Consider the following 19,151-nt stretch of genomic DNA (forward strand, 5'->3'; position numbering starts at 1 on the left):
AACAATGTGTTATGTAAATTACATCAAACCTTACATAAACAATCTAAAAGATAGTGGAACTGGCACTTCTTTGAGAAGTATGCAGAAAAAAACATAATTCCCAGAGGGTTGAGGATGAAGGTATTTCCAGCCTTCAACCATTACAACAATGATTTAACCAAAGAATGGGAAACAGCCTTGTCAGAGTGCTCTCTCAAATTAATAAATATATTAATTAAACACGATAAACTTGAACTAACAAAGTTAGATTCTGAAATTGAAGAATATAATGCCCAATTGTCTCAATTTAATGACAAAATAGATTACAAAAATCAGTATGATAAATACCAAAAAGAATTGGACAAATTGGAGCAAGAAATAATAGCAACTAAAAAACAAAAGTTGCAGAGAGATATTGAAGACTTTCAAAATCAAAGAGTTTATCGTTGGCGTAGTAATGTCACCTCTAGATACAGGGGTAACAGATATCTTGTTCAACAATCTGAGAGCAGTGCAGAGAGTGAAACTGATATTTCAGATAATGACTCAGACACAAATACTGACAATGATAGTACTAGCAACACAGATATTAATAGTGCCAGACCTAAGAGCTACAGCTCAGTACAATCTTCCACATCTTCCTCTTCCTCATCATCTTTTTTGTCCAAAACCCCTCACAACATAACTCCACCGGTTACCTTAACCAATCAGTCCAACACTCAGAACAAGGGCAACAAACGGAAATTTTCAGGCCCAGTGAGACAGTCAACAAGAAGAAGGGAATTGAGTCCCTTCAGCAAGATAAGGATGAACAAATGAGGATTGTTAACCTTTCTGACTATACACTCAGTACCACACACAAATCTGTACTATCTAGAGGACTGTCTTTCTGCCCGGTAAACTCACTAAGCAAATTTGAGGTAATAAAAGACATCCATCTGTTCTCCAGAAAAATACTACTTAAAAAACTATATGCCTTTAATCCAAACAGTTTGAATGCAGAAGATTTACTAACTGTAAATATATTGCAAGAGTTATCTGCAGCCAGTACAGATATGCAAACAGCAATTGACACAGATACTCAAGCAGATGAACCTGCATCTTCTGTTTGGAAATCAAATGTAAAACCTAAATCTACTTATGTTCCATCCTTTTCTATATCCCCAGAGATACAGATTTTTTGCAAGATGGTTTGTAAAGAAATCGAACAATTGCCCATATACAGGGCCAAACAAAACCTTAACATCAATGAAATTAATGCACTAAGAGAGATAGAATCATGGCATGATGTTTTAATCAAGCCATCTGATAAAGGTGGGAATGTGGTCCTTTGGCCACAACAAATGTATATGGATGAGGCTAAAAAACAATTATCTAATTCTGCTTGTTACAAACAGTTGATATTCAACCCTCAGAGTTCATATCTTACCCAATATAACAGAATGATATTAAGTGCTTGGAAATCCAATATAATATCTAATTCAGAGAAAAAGTATCTGATAAAGGACAACCCTAAAATTGCCACTTTATACTTTCTACCGAAAGTGCACAAAAACTCCTCAATACCCCCCGGAAGACCTATTGTGTCAGGAAATGACAACTTAACAGAAAATGCAAGTAAATTTGTAGACTTGCGATTAAGAGAATATCTCACGAGCATACCCTCATATGTACGTGACACAATGGAGGTATTGCAGCTGTTACAAAACATTAAATTATCTGAGGATATGTGGCTAGTTACAGCGGACGTCGAGTCCCTGTACACAAATATAAAACACGAAGATGGAATTAAAGCCATTAAATATTATTTGGCTTCAAATAATAATGACAACAATCTACATAATGACTTTATAATTCAACTCTTGAAATTTGTCCTGACTCATAACTTCTTCACATTTAATGACAGGTACTACTTGCAAACCCAAGGTACCGCTATGGGTACAGCTTGCGCGCCGACATACGCGAATTTATTTCTTGGCTACTGGGAACTATTCTATGTATTTTCTGATGACCTTGAAAAATATACTGAACACATTCCAATGTGGTTAAGATATATAGATGATGTGCTTTTCATCTGGGAAGGGTCATATGAACAACTTGAAATCTTTATGAAGAGAATTAATGAGAATGATCTCAACATCAAATTAACTTTTGAGGCTAACCAACAAGAGATATGCTTTTTGGATTTAAAAATATTCAAAAATAATGAAGGATTCATTAATACCACAATGTTTAGAAAAGAAACATCAACCAATACTCTTCTACATCATTCCAGTGCTCACTCTCCAAGTACCCTGAAAGCAATACCATACGGGGAATTTCTGAGACTTCGTCGGAACTGCACTACCAATGAGATCTACATACAGGAAAGTGTAGCTTTAGCACAAAGACTAATTGCACGTGGATACAGTAAGAAATCCATAAAAAGAGCCAAGTATAAAGCACTTAGGAAAAGCAGAGATGACTTACTAATCCCAAAAAGCAAAACACCTCAAGAGTCATGTCCCAGACTCATTACAACATACAATCCCCAGATGCCGCATGTTATCAAAATCATTAATGATCATTGGAACATACTCCAAAACGATGAAACTCTCAAGCCATTAATAGGCGACAGAGTCTCATTAGGATACAAGAGACCAAACAATCTGAGAGACAAACTGGTATCCAGCCATTTTGTAAGAACTGCCAAGAAAAAAGACACAAACTTAGGTATGTACCCATGTGGTACCTGTTCAGCCTGCAAATATGTTCTGAAAACCAAAACAATAACTAAAAAAACAGGACAAGTATATAACCTCCAAGCACATTTCTCATGTACCACCATAGGAGTAATATATGTACTCTATTGCTCCTGCCAAATGGCATACGTTGGCATGACGACAAGGGAGATAAAAACACGTATCTTGGAACATGTTTACAATATCAAATATGCTCAAAGAGATAAAGATAAAGGCAAAAAAATCACCTCTGTGGCCAAGCATTTCTTATCACACCACAATGGTTCACCCAGAGATCTAAAATACACTGTGATCCAAAAAGCATCTCTTGGCATAAGAGGTGGCAACATTGAAAAGGTTCTATTAAAAATGGAGTGTAAATGGATATATCTTCTAAATGCGGTTAAACCCTTTGGCATGAATGACTTCAACAACTTTTTTGTATATATCTAACTCTTAAGTCAAGAAATACATTCACCTAATTTTGGGAGAAAATACACATTTAGGTTATCCTTAGACCAACCCATATAGGATGTTAATTGCTAAACATCCTGATTGGTATAATAACCATCATACATGTATAACGCAGAGGATATTATTTAAATAATGTGAGATAAGGGACTTAGTCTCAAAGAAATAACTATGTAGACTCACCGTATCCAAATATTCAGCCTAATAATATACTAATCCAAACAGTACATAGAAAAATTATTAGTAAAAGTTCCAGTCTTTTTCCTTCATAAGGAATTTATAATTTGTCACTTACTAAACACAACATTATTTTTCCCACATTATCTGTTCAACAGGGGGCACACTATTGGCCCCAATTCATAGTTTAACATGAATAAGATTCACTACCCTTGTCCTTACCCACACTCAATATATGAGAGATGCTCCCTATCACACTCCCCTTTTCACACTATATATATGCATCACTTCCCACTCCTACCAATGGCTATTATTAGCCTAATATATTATCTTTATTTCCCTTCTTTTACTTCCATTTTACACATGAGACTGGTATTCTCAGCACGCTGAGGTCACCATGCACTTCCTTTTCTCACAGTACAGACTGACCATTATATCTAGATAACTCACATCAGGAATATACTGTAATTGAGTATATACTATACTCTTTCCCCCATCACTTTTATGTTCACATTTATTCCTATCCCTCACACATCTTATTTCCCATGTTTAATCCAATCACCTTTTGTTACACAGCACAATTTCTATTCTTCAATGATAACCCACACCTGGGATTCCAAATAAAAATCTATAGCCAAGATAACATTTTATCAATTTTATTTACTGGCCTGATCGTTTCTCATGTATATGGAGATTGAAATAGAAGTGTCTAACTGAAGGTCAAATAGCAGGATACGCTCTATCTCATTGATAGTACATCAGTTTAAAATTACATACACATCGGCAGATAGAAATATAGACAATGCAATACAGTGTGAAACTTAGCACACAACTATATGCTGTCAGTGCATTCACTGATCGGGTTCAGAATCACTCCCAATGATTCCCAAACAGTGCAACATACGCTGGGAATATTAAATTACATTATCTCACAAAGAATAATTACTACTCTGAACTATATTCAAAAATTAAATTATCAAAAATTATACAACAAGATCCTATATGGCGATCAGTTGTCTAGTGGTTCACCTATCTGTCAGAACGCATTATATACACAACAAAACAATAGTGATTGGTTAGCGTCCAGACTATAGTTCGCTCCTTATCTTTCTAACAGTATGCAAAATAATGTAATCCATTGTATTAAGTCTAACATTGGATAGACGTATTATACATCAGCAAACAGTAATATTGACACTCCAATATACTATGAAATTCTAGCATCCTTTCACATGCTGTCATTTTATGAAGTAATCTGCCTCACAATCATTCAAAAACACGTTATATTCCCTAATGCGTTCGCTTACAAATCATATACTTCATTTATCTGCTTTGAAGACTAAGATCCCAATCATGCCATTGCGGTACGATACAATAATTCCTTACTAAGCATTGTTATGTTATGATACAAAGTAACTCTTAACTCTCAATGCTTTGTTTACCATCTGCAGTGATCATCCAATCGTTACCACATAACATACACACCCCCTGTTCACTTAGTAATGATTGGTCCATCAGTAACATCATACACGCCCCCCTATTCACACTCCCTCCTTACGCTACGTAATACCGGATGCCACTGTCTATTCTTACTACAGACAGAATGAGCGGCCAATCAGATCTATTCAAAATCGAGAGGGACAACGAATCAGGGGCATGAGGTGGGACAACTACCCACATAAATAACGCTGAGTAGCAGCGGCCCGCACCCCCTCTGAGGAAGCGTTCTGTGAAACGCGCGTCAGGGGTCCAGCAGGAGAAGCTAGTTCTCTCCTGTCTGTCGCTTTTTAACTGCTTGCCTAGTTAATAACAGAATCTTCATCTACCTATATATTTGTTGATTCCTGGTGCCTACTATTTACCTTAAAAATATAACTACTTAAAAGTAAAATAGCCCTCGGATTGTAAGGGCTTAGCTTATCCTTTATTATTATGCTGTGGGCATCAGGTTGAATACATATAGCACTGCTTATTATATCAATCCAATTTAACTGGGTTTAAGTGTTTTTAACTCTTTCAGGCTACTTCTGTGTGAATGTTTGTTCCTAGTTGCTATAATAAAGTATTAAAGTATGAATGTTATGGAACATTTTAAACAAATAGAGTAATTTCACATTTATATGATCATTTGGAGTTAAAGAAATATATATTTTTTTGTGGCATTCTTTTCTAAATAATCCTAAGTGTATCTCTTTGTACAATTAGTATTCCTAGTTGTTTAGTTCTGCTCTCTAAGAATCCACATTAGATGTGTACCACAACTATTATAAGTGACTACTAAGTACTGGTATATTTTATACCCTCTCTGATTTATATAATAGGTACAATATCTACTACTGACTAACTCCTACCATCCCCCACCACATTTTCAAGGCCAAAAAGCCTGCTGCTGCCTCTAAGACAGCATGAAGGAGTAGCCCCCGATCCGGGACCGGATCTAGTGGGGGCAGACTTTCTCTCTTCACCCAGGCTTGGGCAAGAGACGTCCAGGATCCCTGGGCTCTGGAGATTGTTTCCCAGGGATATCTTCTGGATTTCAAAGCTTCATCTCCAAAGGGGAGATTTCATCTCTCACAATTATCTGCAAACCAGATAAAGAGAGAGGCATTCTTACATTGCGTTCAAGACCTACTAGTTATGGGAGTGATCCACCCAGTTCCAAAGGAGGAACAGGGGCAGGGCTTCTATTCAGATCTGTGTATAGTTTCCAAGAAAGAGGGAACTTTCAGACCAATCTTGGATCTCAAGATCCTAAACAAATTTCTCAGGGTCCCATCCTTCAAAATGGAGACTATTCGAACCATCCTACCTATGATCCAGGAGGGTCAATATATGACTACCGTGGATTTAAAGGATGCTTATCTACATATTCTGATACACAGGGATCATCATCAGTTTCTCAGGTTCGCCTTCCTAGACAGGCATTACCAGTTTGTGGCTCTTCCCTTCTGGTTAGCCACGGCACCAAGAATCTTTACGAAGGTTCTAGGGTCCCTTCTGGCGGTTCTAAGACTGCGGGGTATAGCAGTAGCCCCTTACCTAGACGACATCCTGATACAGGCGTCAACTTTTCATTTCACCAGGTCCCATACGGACATTGCTCTTGCATTCCTAAGGTCTCACGGGTGGAAGGTGAACGAAGGAAAGGGTTCTCTCTCACCTCTCACAAGAGTTTCCTTCCTAGGAACTCTGATAGATTCAGTAGAAATGAAGATTTATCTGACAGAGGTCAGGTTGTCAAAACTTCTAACTTCCTGCCATGCTCTTTTTTCCATTTCTCGTCCGTCAGTGGCTCAGTGTATCGAGGTAATCGGATTAATGGTAGCGGCAATGGACATAGTTCCGTTTGCCTGCCTACATCTCAGACCACTGCAACTTTGCATGCTCAATCAGTGGAATGGGGATTACACAGATTTGTCTCCTCTACTAAATATGGATCAAGAGACCAGGGATTCTCTTCTCTGGTGGCTATCTCGGGTCCATCTGTCCAAGGGAATGAGTTTCCGCAGGCCAGAATGGACTATAGTAACGACAGATGCGAGCCTTCTGGGCTGGGGTGCAGTCTGGAACTCCCTGAAGGCTCAAAGTTCGTGGACTCAGGAGGAGGCCCTCCTTCCGATAAACATTCTGGAACTAAGAGCGATATTCAATGCTCTTCAGGATTGACCTCAGCTAGCTGCGGTCAGGTTCATCAGATTTCAGTCGGACAACATCACGACTGTAGCCTATATCAACCATCAGGGGGGAACAAGGAGCCCCCTGGCAATGTTGGGTTGGAGGTTTCAAAGATAATTCTATGGGCAGAGGTTCACTCTTGCCATCTCTCAGTTATCCATATCCCAGGAGTAGAGAACTGGGTGGTGGATTTTCTAAGTCGGCAGACTTTTCATCCGGGGGAGTGGGAGCTCCATACGGAGGTATTTGCCCAGTTGATCCAACTTTGGGGCAAACCAGAACTGGATCTCATGGCGTCTCGTCAGAACGCCAAGCTTCCTTGTTACTGGTCCAGGTATCCCAAGGCAGCGCTGATAGATGCTCTAGCAGCGCCCTGGTGCTTCAGCCTGGCTTATGTATTTCCACTGTTTCCTCTGCTCCCTCGTCTGACTGCCAAGATCAAGCAGGAGAGAGCTTCGGTGATCTTGATAGCCCCTGCGTGGCCACGCAGGACTTGGTATGCAGATCTGGTGGACATGTCATCATTTCCACCATGGACTCTGCTTTCTACTTCAAGGTTCCTTCAAACATCCAAATCTAATTTCTCTACGTCTGACTGCTTGGAGATTGAAAGCTTTATTCTATCAAAGCGTGGTTTTTCCGAATCAGTCATTGATTCCTTAATTCAGACTCGAAAGCCTGTCACCAGGAAAATCTATCATAAGATATGGTGTAAATATCTTCATTGGTGTGAATCCAAGGGTTACTCATGGAGTAAGGTCAGGATTCCTAGGATATTATCTTTTCTCCAAGAAGGATTGGAGAAGGGATTGTCAGCTAGTTCCTTAAAGGGACAGATTTCTGCTCTGTCTATTCTTTTGCACAAACTTCTGGCTGAGGTTCCAGACGCTCAGGCGTTTTGTCAGGCTTTAGTTAGAATCAAGCCTGTGTTTAAACCTGTTGCTCCGCCATGGAGTTTAAATTTAGTTCTTAAAGTTCTTCAAGGGGTTCTGTTTGAACCTTTGCATTCCATAGATATTAAGCTTTTATCTTGGAAAGTTCTATTTTTAGTAGCTATCTCCTCGGCTCGAAGAGTTTCGGAGTTATCTGCTTTACAGTGTGATTCCCCTTATCTGATTTTCCATGCAGATAAGGTAGTGTTACGTACCAAACCTCGGTTTCTGCCTAAGATGATATCTAATAAGAATTTCAATCAGGCGTTTGTTGTTCCTTCCCTATGTCTTAATCCTTTTTCAAAGAAGGAACGTCTATTACACAATCTTGATGTGGTTCGTGCTTTAAAGTTTTATTTACAAGCTACAAAAGATTTTCATCAAACATCTGCTTTGTTTGTTGTCTACTCTGGACAGAGGAGAGGCCAAAAGGCTTCGTCAACTTTTCTTTCCTTTTGGCTAAGAAGCATAATTTGCTTAGCTTATGAGACTGCTGGCCAGCAGCCTCCTGAAAGAATTACAGCTCATTCTACTAGAGCAGTAGCTTCCACATGGGCTTTTAAACATGAGGCCTCTGTTGAACAGATTTGTAAGGCGGCGACTTGGTCTTCGCTTCATACCTTTTCTAAATTCTATAATTACAGGCAGTGGTGCCTTCCGTTTAAGTTTCCTGCCTTGTCCCTCCCTTCATCCGTGTCCTAAAGCTTTGGTATTGGTATCCCACAAGTAATGGATGAACCCGTGGACTGGATACACCTTTACAAGAGAAAACAAAATTTATGCTTACCTGATAAATTTATTTCTCTTGTGGTGTATCCAGTCCACGGCCCGCCCTGTCATTTTAAGGCAGTTTTTTATTTTTAAACTACAGTCACCACTGCACCCTATAGTTTCTCCTTTTTTTCTTGCTTGTCTTCGGTCGAATGACTGGGGGTGGCAGTTAGGGGAGGAGCTATATAGACAGCTCTGCTGTGGGTGTCCTCTTGCAGCTTCCTGTTGGGAAGGAGAATATCCCACAAGTAATGGATGAACCCGTGGACTGGATACACCACAAGAGAAATAAATTTATCAGGTAAGCATACATTTTGTTTTTAAACCAGGGCTCAGAGCACTGTTTTCTTAAGAATTGGCAGCAGAGAGAGAACAAGAATAGATATTAAATATTATTAATATATCCTTAATACAAGAATTGTATCTATCATCTAAATAATTCTATGCTTACCTGCAAATTAGACACTTCTTTAATGAAATAATGAGAGAAAGAGTAATAATAGGTCTTTACTTGTGCTAGAACAATGTATTCGTTTATATAGTCATGGCTGCCATGCTATATAATATACTACTATCGAAATCGGGTTATGCTAATATTTTGAATTTATATGCTAAATGGCTGGTGGATCTTGAGGACCTTAAACTTGAGGAGATAAAGAGTTTTATACAAGTTGATAAACTTTCTCCTCTAGTGTCCTGGATAGAATCTCACATGAAAATAATAAACATAGCATATATTACTCCCTTAAAGATAATCTAAATGGAACTCTAATAAAAAACTCAGTGTGTTCCAGGTGTAGATCTATGGCACTGTCTAAAGATTCAATCCCTCTCTGATCGAGAGGATCTGCAAAATCCCAGATGTACATTTCGGCCTATTGTGGGCCTTGTCAGTGAGGTGCAGCCACTAGGCACACTGAGCAACGGGTCCATGTCTGGCTTCCCGCATAACCCTTAGGGAGAATTCCCTCAGGGTCATAATTTGCATAAATAAAAACAGAGAAGCGCTCAACCTGGGAACGAACAACAGTATAATAGCTTGTTCTATGACTGGTTATCACCCAAGAAGCAGCCTCTTTTCTCCAACATAGGTGTGTCCGGTCCACGGCGTCATCCTTACTTGTGGGATATTCTCTTCCCCAACAGGAAATGGCAAAGAGCCCAGCAAAGCTGGTCACATGATCCCTCCTAGGCTCCGCCTACCCCAGTCATTCTCTTTGCCGTTGTACAGGCAACATCTCCACGGAGATGGCTTAGAGTTTTTTAGTGTTTAACTGTAGTTTTTATTATTCAATCAAGAGTTTGTTATTTTGAAATAGTGCTGGTATGTACTATTTACTCAGAAACAGAAAAGAGATGAAGATTTCTGTTTGTATGAGGAAAATGATTTTAGCAACCGTCACTAAAATCCATGGCTGTTCCACACAGGACTGTTGAGAGCAATTAACTTCAGTTGGGGGAACAGTGAGCAGTCTCTTGCTGCTTGAGGTATGACACATTCTAACAAGACGATGTAATGCTGGAAGCTGTCATTTTCCCTATGGGATCCGGTAAGCCATGTTTATTACGATCGTAAATAAGGGCTTCACAAGGGCTTATTAAGACTGTAGACTTTTTCTGGGCTAAATCGATTCATTATTAACACATATTTAGCCTTGAGGAATCATTTTATCTGGGTATTTTGATATAATAATATCGGCAGGCACTGTTTTAGACACCTTATTCTTTAGGGGCTTTCCCAAAGCATAAGCAGAGCCTCATTTTCGCGCCGGTGTTGCGCACTTGTTTTTGAGAGGCATGGCATGCAGTCGCATGTGAGAGGAGCTCTGATACTTAGAAAAGACTTCTGAAGGCGTCATTTGGTATCGTATTCCCCTTTGGGCTTGGTTGGGTCTCAGCAAAGCAGATACCAGGGACTGTAAAGGGGTTAAAGTTCAAAACGGCTCCGGTTCCGTTATTTTAAGGGTTAAAGCTTCCAAATTTGGTGTGCAATACTTTTAAGGCTTTAAGACACTGTGGTGAAAATTTGGTGAATTTTGAACAATTCCTTCATGTTTTTTCGCAATTGCAGTAATAAAGTGTGTTCAGTTTAAAAATTTAAAGTGACAGTAACGGTTTTATTTTAAAACGTTTTTTGTACTTTGTTATCAAGTTTATGCCTGTTTAACATGTCTGAACTACCAGATAGACTGTGTTCTGAATGTGGGGAAGCCAGAATTCCTATTCATTTAAATAAATGTGATTTATGTGACAATGACAATGATGCCCAAGATAATTCCTCAAGTGAGGGGAGTAAGCATGGTACTGCATCATTCCCTCCTTCGTCTACACGAGTCTTGCCCACTCAGGAGGCCCCTAGTACATCTAGCGCGCCAATACTCCTTACTATGCAACAATTAACGGCTGTAATGGATAATTCTGTCAAAAACATTTTAGCCAAAATGAACACTTATCAGCGTAAGCGCGACTGCTCTGTTTTAGATACTGAAGAGCATGACGACGCTGATAATAATATTTCTGAAGGGCCCCTAACCCAGTCTGATGGGGCCAGGGAGGTTTTGTCTGAGGGAGAAATTACTGATTCAGGGAACATTTCTCAACAGGCTGAACCTGATGTGATTGCATTTAAATTTAAGTTGGAACATCTCCGCATTCTGCTTAAGGAGGTATTATCCACTCTGGATGATTGTGACAAGTTGGTCATCCCAGAGAAACTATGTAAAATGGACAAGTTCCTAGAGGTGCCGGGGCTCCCAGAAGCTTTTCCTATACCCAAGCGGGTGGCGGACATTGTTAATAAAGAATGGGAAAGGCCCGGTATTCCTTTCGTCCCTCCCCCCATATTTAAAAAATTGTTTCCTATGGTCGACCCCAGAACGGACTTATGGCAGACAGTCCCCAAGGTCGAGGGAGCGGTTTCCACTTTAAACAAACGCACCACTATACCCATAGAGGATAGTTGTGCTTTCAAAGATCCTATGGATAAAAAATTAGAAGGTTTGCTTAAAAAGATGTTTGTTCAGCAAGGTTACCTTCTACAACCAATTTCATGCATTGTCCCTGTCGCTACAGCCGCATGTTTCTGGTTCGATGAGCTGATAAAGGCGGTCGATAGTGATTCTCCTCCTTTTGAGGAGATTATGGACAGAATCAATGCTCTCAAATTGGCTAATTCTTTCACCCTAGACGCCACTTTGCAATTGGCTAGGTTAGCGGCTAAGAATTCTGGGTTTGCTATTGTGGCGCGCAGAGCGCTTTGGTTGAAATCTTGGTCGGCTGATGCGTCTTCCAAGAACAAGCTACTTAACATTCCTTTCAAGGGGAAAACGCTGTTTGGCCCTGACTTGAAAGAGATTATCTCTGATATCACTGGGGGTAAGGGCCACGCCCTTCCTCAGGATCGGCCTTTCAAGGCAAAAAATAAACCTAATTTTCGTCCCTTTCGTAGAAACGGACCAGCCCAAGGTGCTACGTCCTCTAAGCAAGAGGGTAATACTTCTCAAGCCAAGCCAGCTTGGAGACCAATGCAAGGCTGGAACAAGGGAAAGCAGGCCAAGAAACCTGCCACTGCTACCAAGACAGCATGAAATGTTGGCCCCCGATCCGGGACCGGATCTGGTGGGGGGCAGACTCTCTCTCTTCGCTCAGGCTTGGGCAAGAGATGTTCTGGATCCTTGGGCGCTAGAAATAGTCTCCCAAGGTTATCTTCTGGAATTCAAGGGACTTCCCCCAAGGGGAAGGTTCCACAGGTCTCAGTTGTCTTCAGACCACATAAAAAGACAGGCATTCTTACATTGTGTAGAAGACCTGTTAAAAATGGGAGTGATTCATCCTGTTCCATTAAGAGAACAAGGGATGGGGTTCTACTCCAATCTGTTCATAGTTCCCAAAAAAGAGGGAACGTTCAGACCAATCTTAGATCTCAAGATCTTAAACTAGTTTCTCAAGGTTCCATCGTTCAAGATGGAAACCATTCGAACTATTCTTCCTTCCATCCAGGAAGGTCAATTCATGACCACGGTGGATTTAAAGGATGCGTATCTACATATTCCTATCCACAAGGAACATCATCGGTTCCTAAGGTTCGCATTCCTGGACAAACATTACCAGTTCGTGGCGCTTCCTTTCGGATTAGCCACTGCTCCAAGGATTTTCACAAAGGTACTAGGGTCCCTTCTAGCTGTGCTAAGACCAAGGGGCATTGCTGTAGTACCTTACTTGGACGACATTCTGATTCAAGCGTCGTCCCTTCCTCAAGCAAAGGCTCACACGGACATTGTCCTGGCCTTTCTCAGATCTCACGGATGGAAAGGAACGTGGAAAAGAGTTTTCTATCTCCGTCAACAAGGGTTCCCTTCTTGGGAACAATAATAGACTCCTTAGAAATGAGGATTTTTCTGACAGAGGCCAGAAAAACAAAACTTCTAGACTCTTGTCGGATACTTCATTCCGTTCCTCTTCCTTCCATAGCTCAGTGCATGGAAGTGATCGGGTTGATGGTAGCGGCAATGAACATAGTTCCTTTTGCGCGCATTCATCTAAGACCATTACAACTGTGCATGCTCAGTCAGTGGAATGGGGACTATACAGACTTGTCTCCGAAGATACAAGTAAATCAGAGGACCAGAGACTCACTCCGTTGGTGGCTGTCCCTGGACAACCTGTCACAAGGGATGACATTCCGCAGACCAGAGTGGGTCATTGTCATGACCGACGCCAGTCTGATGGGCTGGGGCGCGGTCTGGGGATCCCTGAAAGCTCAGGGTCTTTGGTCTCGGGAAGAATCTCTTCTACCGATAAATATTCTGGAACTGAGAGCGATATTCAATGCTCTCAAGGCTTGGCCTCAGCTAGCGAGGGCCAAGTTCATACGGTTTCAATCAGACAACATGACAACTGTTGCGTACATCAACCATCAGGGGGGAACAAGGAGTTCCCTAGCGATGGAAGAAGTGACCAAAATCAGGAGTCTCACTCCTGCCACCTGTCTGCTATCCACATCCCAGGAGTGGAAAATTGGGAAGCGGATTTTCTGAGTCGTCAGACATTGCATCCGGGGGAGTGGGAACTCCATCCGGAAATCTTTGCCCAAGTCACTCAACTGTGGGGCATTCCAGACATGGATCTGATGGCCTCTCGTCAGAACTTCAAAGTTCCTTGCTACGGGTCCAGATCCAGGGATCCCAAGGCGGCTCTAGTGGATGCACTAGTAGCACCTTGGACCTTCAAACTAGCTTATGTGTTCCCGCCGTTTCCTCTCATCCCCAGGCTGGTAGCCAGGATCAATCAGGAGAGGGCGTCGGTGATCTTGATAGCTCCTGCGTGGCCACGCAGGACTTGGTATGCAGATCTGGTGAATATGTCATCGGCTCCACCTTGGAAGCTACCTTTGAGACGAGACCTTCTTGTTCAGGGTCCGTTCGAACATCCGAATCTGGTTTCACTCCAGCTGACTGCTTGGAGATTGAACGCTTGATTTTATCGAAGCGAGGGTTCTCAGATTCTGTTATCGATACTCTGGTTCAGGCCAGAAAGCCTGTAACTAGAAAGATTTACCACAAAATTTGGAAAAAATATATATGTTGGTGTGAATCTAAAGGATTCCCTTGGGACAAGGTCAAGATTCCTAGGATTCTATCCTTCCTTCAAGAAGGATTGGAAAAAGGATTATCTGCAAGTTCCCTGAAGGGACAGATTTCTGCCTTGTCGGTGTTACTTCACAAAAAGCTGGCTGCTGTGCCAGATGTTCAAGCCTTTGTTCAGGCTCTGGTTAGAATTAAGCCTGTTTACAAACCTTTGACTCCTCCTTGGAGTCTCAATTTAGTTCTTTCAGTTCTTCAGGGGGTTCCGTTTGAACCCTTACATTCCGTTGATATTAAGTTATTATCTTGGAAAGTTTTGTTTTTAGTTGCAATTTCTTCTGCTAGAAGAGTTTCAGAATTATCTGCTCTGCAGTGTTCTCCTCCTTATCTGGTGTTCCACGCTGATAAGGTGGTTTTACGTACTAAACCTGGTTTTCTTCCAAAAGTTGTTTCTAACAAAAACATTAACCAGGAGATTATCGTACCTTCTCTGTGTCCGAAACCAGTTTCAAAGAAGGAACGTTTGTTGCACAATTTGGATGTTGTTCGCGCTCTAAAATTCTATTTAGATGCTACAAAGGATTTTAGACAAACATCTTCCTTGTTTGTCGTTTATTCCGGTAAAAGGAGAGGTCAAAAAGCAACTTCTACCTCTCTCTCTTTTTGGATTAAAAGCATCATCAGATTGGCTTACGAGACTGCCGGACGGCAGCCTCCCGAAAGAATCACAGCTCATTCCACTAGGGCTGTGGCTTCCACATGGGCCTTCAAGAACGAGGCTTCTGTTGATCAGATATGTAGGGCAGCGACTTGGTCTTCACTGCACACTTTTACCAAATTTTACAAGTTTGATACTTTTGCTTCTTCTGAGGCTATTTTTGGGAGAAAGGTTTTGCAAGCCGTGGTGCCTTCCATTTAGGTGACCTGATTTGCTCCCTCCCTTCATCCGTGTCCTAAAGCTTTGGTATTGGTTCCCACAAGTAAGGATGACGCCGTGGACCGGACACACCTATGTTGGAGAAAACAGAATTTATGTTTACCTGATAAATTACTTTCTCCAACGGTGTGTCCGGTCCACGGCCCGCCCTGGTTTTTTTAATCAGGTCTGATAATTTATTTTCTTTAACTACAGTCACCACGGTACCATATGGTTTCTCCTATGCAAATATTCCTCCTTAACGTCGGTCGAATGACTGGGGTAGGCGGAGCCTAGGAGGGATCATGTGACCAGCTTTGCTGGGCTCTTTGCCATTTCCTGTTGGGGAAGAGAATATCCCACAAGTAAGGATGACGCCGTGGACCGGACACACCGTTGGAGAAAGTAATTTATCAGGTAAACATAAATTCTGTTTTTGCTCAACATGTGACTTTAACAGAGAACTTTCCTGTAACATACAGTCTGATACTGACTTAACAGTTCAGTCCAGCCTCAAAATATGAGAAACCCCAGATGTACGTTTCAGCCTATTGTGGGACTCATCAGTGAGGTGCAGCCATATCCCTCTAGGCACACAGAGCAAACGGTCCAAGACTGGCTTCCCGCATCACCCTTAGGTAGACGTCCCTCAGGGTCATAATTTGCATAAATAAAAACAGAGAAGAGCTTAACCTGGGAACGAACTACAGCATAGTAGCTTGTTCTATGGTCAGTTACCACCCAAGAAGGGTGTAACATTCAATACTATTCAGAAGTGTAATAGTTCATGTGGTAGGGAATTTAGTAAATTGATACATAGAAACATTCAAATTTATATATTTGTATTTATTATTTTGAATATTGCATAATTAGATTATTACATTTAAAAAGAGCATTAGAAATACTATTACATTAAAATGAATGTTAGAATGTTATATAAACATTCAAAATGAACTAACGAATGTGGTAAAATTTGTTTAATTTTTCGGATGTTGCAAAACATTCGCCCATCCTTAGAAATAACTGATTCCAAAACTCTATACCAGCAGGTTCTTCAGAAAACTGCTCAGACAAGCTATCACAACAAAAAGTAGAGGCTGCAGTAACACAAGCAATGCTAATTGCTCACCTAAAAAGGAAACCTGTTTGCTGAAAAGACTTCCTATCCATAGGGTCTTTAAAAAAAGAAGTCCTGTCCTAAGGAGGAATAGTAGTACTTTAATCCAAAGTAGAAATCACCCCTATCTACCTTAGGGATAATCTCCCAAAGGTCTATGTAAAAAAAGGAAACATCCTTTTAAAAATGAAAGCTGAAATTAAAGGGATAACAGGCTAGACCACTCTTAAAGGGACATTAAACACTAAATAAGTAATTACTTGAATTATTTATTCAGAACAAAGATTAGCCTGAGAATAATTTGTACATGTATTTAAAAAAAAAAAAAATAGTTGTTTAAACATTGAAAAAATAAGGGTAAAGTTAATGTCCATAAAGCAATGGGCACCACCATATTGTAACCTAGGTTACCTTTTCTGCTGAGGCCAATTAAGAAAGGTTATAAATGTGTGCAACCAATAAATGCGTGGAATTATAGCTCTGTCTGCACTTTCATGTTTAACAGGTATTGGAAAGCCCACAATATTCACAATTAAATTACAGGAAAGGATAACAAAATAAATAATGGAAGTATATTGCAAAGTTGTTTTACTACAGAAAAAAAGTCAAAGCAAATAAAGGTGCATAATGCATGCATGAAGCGATGTGTGCTAACCCGACACTACATGATAGCACACAGGAGAAAGACTGAAAAGCAAATACTAAGAGCCAGTGTTCCCTTTACGGACAGTTTTGTGAGCGGCCCAGCAGTAAAACAGTTAATTAGAGCAATTAGCAACCACTACGCAATGCAAGGTAGCGTTCTCTTATTAACGGTTTTACTGCTGGGCCGCTCACAAAAAACTGTTCGTAAAGGGAACACTGGCTCTGCTAAGAGTTCACAGCACAAAGTGACAAATACACAAACAGACGAGGTGCGTTAACTAAATAGTGTACGCATGAAAACAACGCAAGCTAAAAAAAGAGACCTGCACGTCTAAGCAGTGCACTAAACAGAACAGTACATGTATGCCCACACAAACAAAAGCCAATGCGAGCAAACAAGCCAACATGCGCACGTCTGAACAGAGCACAAAACTGATAGCACTATATGGACGCACGTGCAAAGCAAATATAAGGTCCCTCCAGCACAAAATCCCATACATAACTAATAAATAATGCCTGTCACAATAGTTCCCTGTCTATGATGTACAACACTAACTGTACATACTAATAACCTATAGGCTAAGTGAGTGCCCACATAAAAGTTAACTACATACTTATCTAATAAGCACCCAGACTACTGGACTACTGCTTCCGGTCAATAGCCAATCTAGTGCTATACGCGTGTCAGCAGAGGATCTGGGTATGTGGAGTATAACAATGATCCAACAGGATAAGACTAGTGATCGGTCCTCACCTGTGGCAGGCCTGTGACTAACTCCTACTGGGTGTAATTGTGTCACTACATAATACTCCATAAACTCCCATCTGTCTAAACAGTAGCTATCTGAGGGGAAAATGGGCCTCAAATTGGTCTGAGAGCTCCTCTCACAGAAGAACATCTGGAGCACATCTAGTCTTTGCCTTCCTTCTTACCAGTGAGTTGGGATGGTTTTTAATGGCTCTTGGAGTTTTGGGAATCTTTGCCTCCTCCTACTGGCCAGGAGTGGAATTCTCAGGAGGAATGGCTCGTGACCGCTCATCACCTTTATAAAAGAAAAAAGGGTTTAAACATTGATGTGACGCTGGCACTAGAAGGCACTGCTCTTACTGGTACTGTAATATCTAGAAGGGCAGGAATTAGCAGAATCCATAGTTAGATGTATGCAAATTAAACTTAAGTAATGTTAAAACATAAAAATGAATAGTTAAAGGGACATTCCAGCCAAAATTGGAATCCACATGATTGCGCTTTAGTTTTGAATAGAAGCATTTTTGTAATATACATGTATTAGCTTCTAATAAAAGTTATAGCTGTTTCAAAAGTGTATTTAAGTATGCACCGTGCACTAGCGTTTTAAACACAGCACTTGTTCAGAGAGCCTAAGATGCTTGTACCATCTGGCAATGACTCAATTTTGTAATTGCTAACATGATAAAAGCCCCACTGATGCTTGGAGCATCTGCAGTACTTAAAATGCTGGTGCATTGACAATATCTAGCAATGCTTCACATGCACGTGCATAGAAAAATGTTAACACTAAAACAGTGATAACTTTTACTACAAGCATTTTTGCCAATTTATGTATATTGCAAATATGTTTCTATTCGAAGATGTAATTATTCTATGTGCATTTACATTTTGACTGGAATGTCCCTTTAAGTACAAAGAACTAGATAAGTAGAAGTCAAGTTGGGAGATGGCAACAATGTACAAAGCAGAGCTGTACTAAATTAGTTGCAATTGAATATGTGTCGAATGATTCCGTTTTTTTAAATTTAGGCACTTGAGAATCATTATCAAGTCATTTTCCTTGAACCTGATACACGTTGGAAGTTCAATGTTCGAGAATTAACAAGGTACGCTAAAATATCAGTTCTGTCATTAAATGTCTTTAGTTTAAAGGGCTGAAACAAGACAATTACTTGCATCATTATTTAAAAGGCTTATTTAACCCCTTGAGTGCTAATGAGGGCTCTGAGCCGTCACAGAGTTTCCCACTCTGGTGCTAATGACGGCTCAGAGCCCTCACTAGCACTCTCCCAACTTGAGGGAGATCTGGGGGCCTCCCACCCGCTCCTACTCCGTTTTGCGTGGTGACGTCACGCGCAATAAACGTGATGACGTCACCGCGCAACTTTATTTAACATTAACAATGTTAAATATAG

The 19,151-nt window shown here is 40.6% G+C and overlaps 2 protein-coding genes across 2 annotated transcripts in view; one reads left to right on the top strand and one right to left on the bottom strand.

Moving 5' to 3' along the window:
- The window catches only part of N4BP2L1 (NEDD4 binding protein 2 like 1), a 229,879-nt gene that overhangs the window by 155,404 nt on the left and 55,324 nt on the right, over positions 1–19,151 (top strand). Inside the window, exon 4 of the mRNA XM_053708461.1 lies at positions 18,766–18,842. Within this exon, the coding sequence (XP_053564436.1) occupies positions 18,766–18,842 (77 nt within the window). The remainder of the gene's footprint in view (positions 1–18,765; positions 18,843–19,151) is intronic.
- BRCA2 (BRCA2 DNA repair associated) overlaps positions 17,982–19,151 on the bottom strand; it is a 408,071-nt gene continuing 406,901 nt past the window's right edge. Inside the window, exon 27 of the mRNA XM_053708460.1 lies at positions 17,982–18,028. The gene's annotated coding sequence lies outside the window, so the exon portion shown is untranslated. The remainder of the gene's footprint in view (positions 18,029–19,151) is intronic.

Source organism: Bombina bombina, chromosome 3, assembly GCF_027579735.1.
Source record: "Bombina bombina isolate aBomBom1 chromosome 3, aBomBom1.pri, whole genome shotgun sequence".
Lineage (NCBI taxonomy): Eukaryota > Metazoa > Chordata > Amphibia > Anura > Bombinatoridae > Bombina > Bombina bombina.